Source organism: Bufo gargarizans, chromosome 2 (assembly GCF_014858855.1).
Source record: "Bufo gargarizans isolate SCDJY-AF-19 chromosome 2, ASM1485885v1, whole genome shotgun sequence".
Lineage (NCBI taxonomy): Eukaryota > Metazoa > Chordata > Amphibia > Anura > Bufonidae > Bufo > Bufo gargarizans.
This window is the reverse complement of record NC_058081.1, coordinates 22,937,934-22,942,321: the sequence shown is the minus strand read 5'-3', so window position 1 is coordinate 22,942,321 and position 4,388 is coordinate 22,937,934. Positions and strand designations below refer to the sequence as shown.

Sequence of the window (4,388 nt, the reverse complement as noted above, 5' to 3'; positions counted from 1 at the left end):
TCCATTGAGAGTAGTGTTTTCATGTTCATTGTTCAGCTGCCTCCCTTGCCTAGGGCGACATAATGCACCACAAATGTATCTATAGTAGAGTGGCACTAAAGCTGTTTAGCCACAACCATTGGTACTCAGGGGAGCAATGTGATATGCTAATATTATTAGGCCACTGTGACTGTAATTGATATAGGTGAATTCTGTCAATGGTAAGGGAGTACTGTGTTACTGCTCTGTTATAGGGCATTGTAGCTGTCTTTTCTATGGGGATAATGTGGCCTGGGGATATTATAGAAACCTTTGACTCCCACTCTCATAGTATCTGGTCTCCATGACTGTAGTAGTCCAATCCATGTACTTTAGTGTAATACTTATAACAGATGTCCTTAGCACAAGTGGTGACTGTACTGTTTCCTTCCTTCCAAATGTTACTACAACCACAATAATTTGCATAGGACTTGAAGAAGTAATTGCTTTTTAGTTTTGTTTACTTTTATTATTTGTTTCCACGCTCATATTTATACATGGGTGACAATAATTGGTCATTCCAAGTATTCCGTTCTTCCTGCTCTCTTCCATTTTAGGCTGGCAGTAGGCCACGTAGGGGCATCATTAAAATATAGCACTCTGCTTGATCTTCCATTGGGGAACCGTTCCAGCTGTAGTCAGTTGCCATACAGAAAAAAATAACAAGTCTGAGACCAGACTTTTGTCAAGAATTTATGCAGCCAAACCACCATTCATTGTTTTGCTGGGAAGGTCGCCATGCCAGCCAGCAAAGCTCAGCTGGTTGACTTGTCAATGTGACTGGAAGCAGAGGAAATCAGCTTTCTGACTTTGTGTCTAATCCCACAGCTAGGAGGGGTATTTAAGAGTACTTATTCATAATTGACTTGCCTGTGATTTTGTTTGTATCAGCGCTTTTTACAGTTTAATTTCCTATTGACTTTTCTGATGAACTGACTACTGGCTTGTTTTTGGATTAACCCAGTGGCTGCTGTTCCTGATTATATTGAATCTCCTGGGCAGCTGACCATTCCTTGTTTTGTGATTTACCATGTGGCTGCTGTTACTGCTTATATTGACGCTCCCGGTAACTAACATTGGCCTTCCTCTGGACTAAGCCCTCATGTACTGCATTGATCATGTCTGTCTATCCTAATTGTCTTCTCTTTGTACCTCCCAAGTCATTTTGGTAGGTGTACCAGTTTTCTGTTATCAACCCTAGAGACATAACCTGGGTCCCCAGACTAAAGTCCACCTGGCCTCGCAGTGGGCTCTGGTGAAAAACCTAGGGGTTTCCATAGCATCCTACCACCCAGAATGATTTTTGAAGGCTGTAAGTAATTTTTGGGTTCATTGGCTGTGTTTAGAGTTGAGTGGACACCTGGATGTTCGGGTTCAACGGGTTCGGCCGAACTTCACAAAAAAGCTTGAGTTTGGGACCCGAATATGACCCCCAACCCAAACCCCATTGAAGTCAATGGGGACCCGAACTTTTGAGCACTAAAATGTCTCTAAAAATGTCATGAAAAGGGCTAGAGGGCTGCAAATGGCAGCACAATGTGGTTAAGAGCATGGCAAGTGCTCTGCAAACAAATGTGGATAGGGAAATGACTTTAAATAACATAAAATATGTAAAAATAAAAAATTATAATCTTGATCTAGGAGGACGAGGTCCATGTGGAGTAGGAGGTTGAGGAGGTGGTGGATGTGGCGGTGGATGTTATTTTAATAACAGAATAGAACAACAGTATCTAACGCGTGTATCTCACACTGACAGATGCAGCAAAGGCTGCAAATTTAGTTTTTTGCCCAAAATTTGTGTTTTTTTTAACCCAGAATATTATTGCAGTATTTCAAGCTTGTATCTCACACTGACAGATGCAGCCAAGGCCGCAAATTTTGTATTTGGCCCAAAATGGGTGTTTTTTAAATAACAGAATAGAACACCAGTATCTAACGCGTGTATCTCACACTGACAGATGCAGCAAAGGCTGCAAATTTAGTTTTTTGCCCAAAATGGGTGTTTTTTTAGCTTGTATGTCACACTAACAAATGCAGCACAGGCACCATATGTAGGGTATTGCCAAAAATTGGTGTTTTTTTTAAACCCAGAAAATTATTGAAGTATTGCAAGCTTGTATTTCACACTGAAAAATGCTGCAAAGGCACCCGATGTAGGATATTGCCATATATGGGTGTTTTTTAAACCCAGAAAATTATTGCAGTATTTCAAGCTTGTATTTCACACTGACAAATGCTGCAAAGGCCCTAGATGTAGGGTCTTGCAAAAAATTGGTGTTTTTTAAACCCAGAAAATTATTGAAGTATTGCAAGCTTGTATTTCACACTGACAAATGCTGCAAAGGCACCCGATGTAGGATATTGCCAAAAATTGATGTTTTTTTAAACCCAGATTATTATTGCAGTATTTCAAACGTTTTTCACACAGAAAAATGCAGCATAGGCACCATATGTAGGCTATTGCCAAAAATTTGTGTTTTTTTAAACCCAGATTATTATTGCAGTATTTCAAGCTTGGATTTGAATGTCACAAAATGTCCTGATGCACTGAGCTTGCATAAAATGGCCGCCGCCGCCCACCTAACTAACAGACGGGGCTCAGGGCAGAGTAAAAAAATTGTGCACTGCACCCACACAACTAAATGTATGTGGATCGCTGAGTTAACAAGCACTTCTGATTAAAGATTCTCCTATTCTCTCCCTCACAGCAGCAGCATCCTATCCCTACACTAGTAACAGCAGAGTGACGTGCGGCGCTACGTGACTCCAGCTTATATAGAGGCTGGGTCACATGCTGCACTGGCCAATCACAGCCATGCCATTAGTAGGCATGGCTGTGATGGCTTCTAAGGGCATACGAGTTAAACGCTTGTTGATTGGCTGCTCTGCAGCCTTTCAAATAGCGCCATTAACTCGCCGAACACCGAACCCGAACCTGAACTTTTACTGAAAATTTTGTGTTCGGGTCCAGGGTCTAAAAATCCTAAAGTTCGGTACGAACGGGAACTTTACAGTTCGGGTTCGCTCAACCCTAACTGTGTTCTAGATGGTGACTTAAAATTCTCTAACAGATAAAGGCTGATCTCATAGAACATGTAAAATACTTTTTTTTATTTGTTTAGCCTAATATCTTTTGTTGTTCCTTGTTTCTGCTCCATAGGGAATGGACAAGAGAAATCAATCAACAATCACAGAATTTCTCCTCTTGGGATTTGGAAACCTCCACAACTTCAAGATTTTAGTTTTTACTCTTTGTTTGATCGTCCACATCATGGCTTTGACAGCAAATGCCCTTGTAATTGTCCTGGTTGGGGTCACCCAGAGCCTCCACTCCCCCATGTACTTCTTCCTCAGCCAGTTGTCCTTGTCTGAGATGCTGTTCACCAGTAACATTGTGCCCAACATGTTATGGCTGATACTAAAGGGAGGAGGAAAAGTATCGGTTGTCCGGTGTTTATCTCAGTTTTATTTATTGGGTGTTCCAACCATTGCCCAGTGCTTGCTGTTGGCGGCCATGTCCTTTGATCGATATGCAGCCATTTGCAGACCATTACATTATAACACCATTATGACCTTTATACATCAGCTTCAGATGATTATCTCCTGCTGGTTGTTGGGCTTCACCTTGGCCCTTTTAATATACATTTTCTTGAGCAAGTTAAAATTTTGTGGCCTCAACACTATCAACCACTTCTACTGTGACACTGCTCCTGTTCTACAATTGTCCTGTTCTAGTACATCTTCTGTAGAGCTGGTCACTGCTCTGGTGGCATTTCCTGTCATTGTGTCACCATTCATGTTTATTATACTCACCTACATTTCCATCATTCAGACCATCCTCAAGATTCCCTCCAGCACTGGAAGACATAAAGCCTTCTCCACCTGCAGCTCCCACCTGATCATTGTGTGCATGTACTACGGGACGTTGTCATCCATTTATATCTTCCCACCAAGAGATAATTCCATAAATCTGAACAAAGGTCTATCTGTTCTATACACACTGGTGACTCCATTGTTTAACCCTTTAATTTACAGCTTGAGAAACCAGGACATTAGAGGCGCCATTTTTAAGTCTATTCAATATATGAGGCTATGGAAAGCAATGGAGGCTTAGTTGCATATGCGCATGATTTGACTGCCTGTTCTGTAAAGATACCTTCGCTATATTGATATTGGAATCACCTTTCTCCACACATAATGAACATCGCACCTCTAGGGCATATTTTGTATTATTGAAAAATTATTATGAGCATATACCATATGTGACGGTGGCAGGGGAGTCGGTGTTTGTTGACACACCAGTTAAACACAGCGGCCCTCATTCATGCCCTAGTTTAGCACCTGAAGTCACTCAGTGCAGTGGATGTCAT

General features: G+C 41.5%; 1 protein-coding gene across 1 annotated transcript; it reads left to right on the top strand.

Moving 5' to 3' along the window:
• Positions 1-3,181: 3,181 nt before the first annotated feature.
• LOC122925520 (olfactory receptor 10A6-like) lies at positions 3,182-4,132 on the top strand. Its single transcript, XM_044276877.1, has one exon. The coding sequence runs from the start codon at positions 3,182-3,184 to the stop codon at positions 4,130-4,132; it is 951 nt and encodes a 316-aa protein (XP_044132812.1).
• Positions 4,133-4,388: the final 256 nt, after the last annotated feature.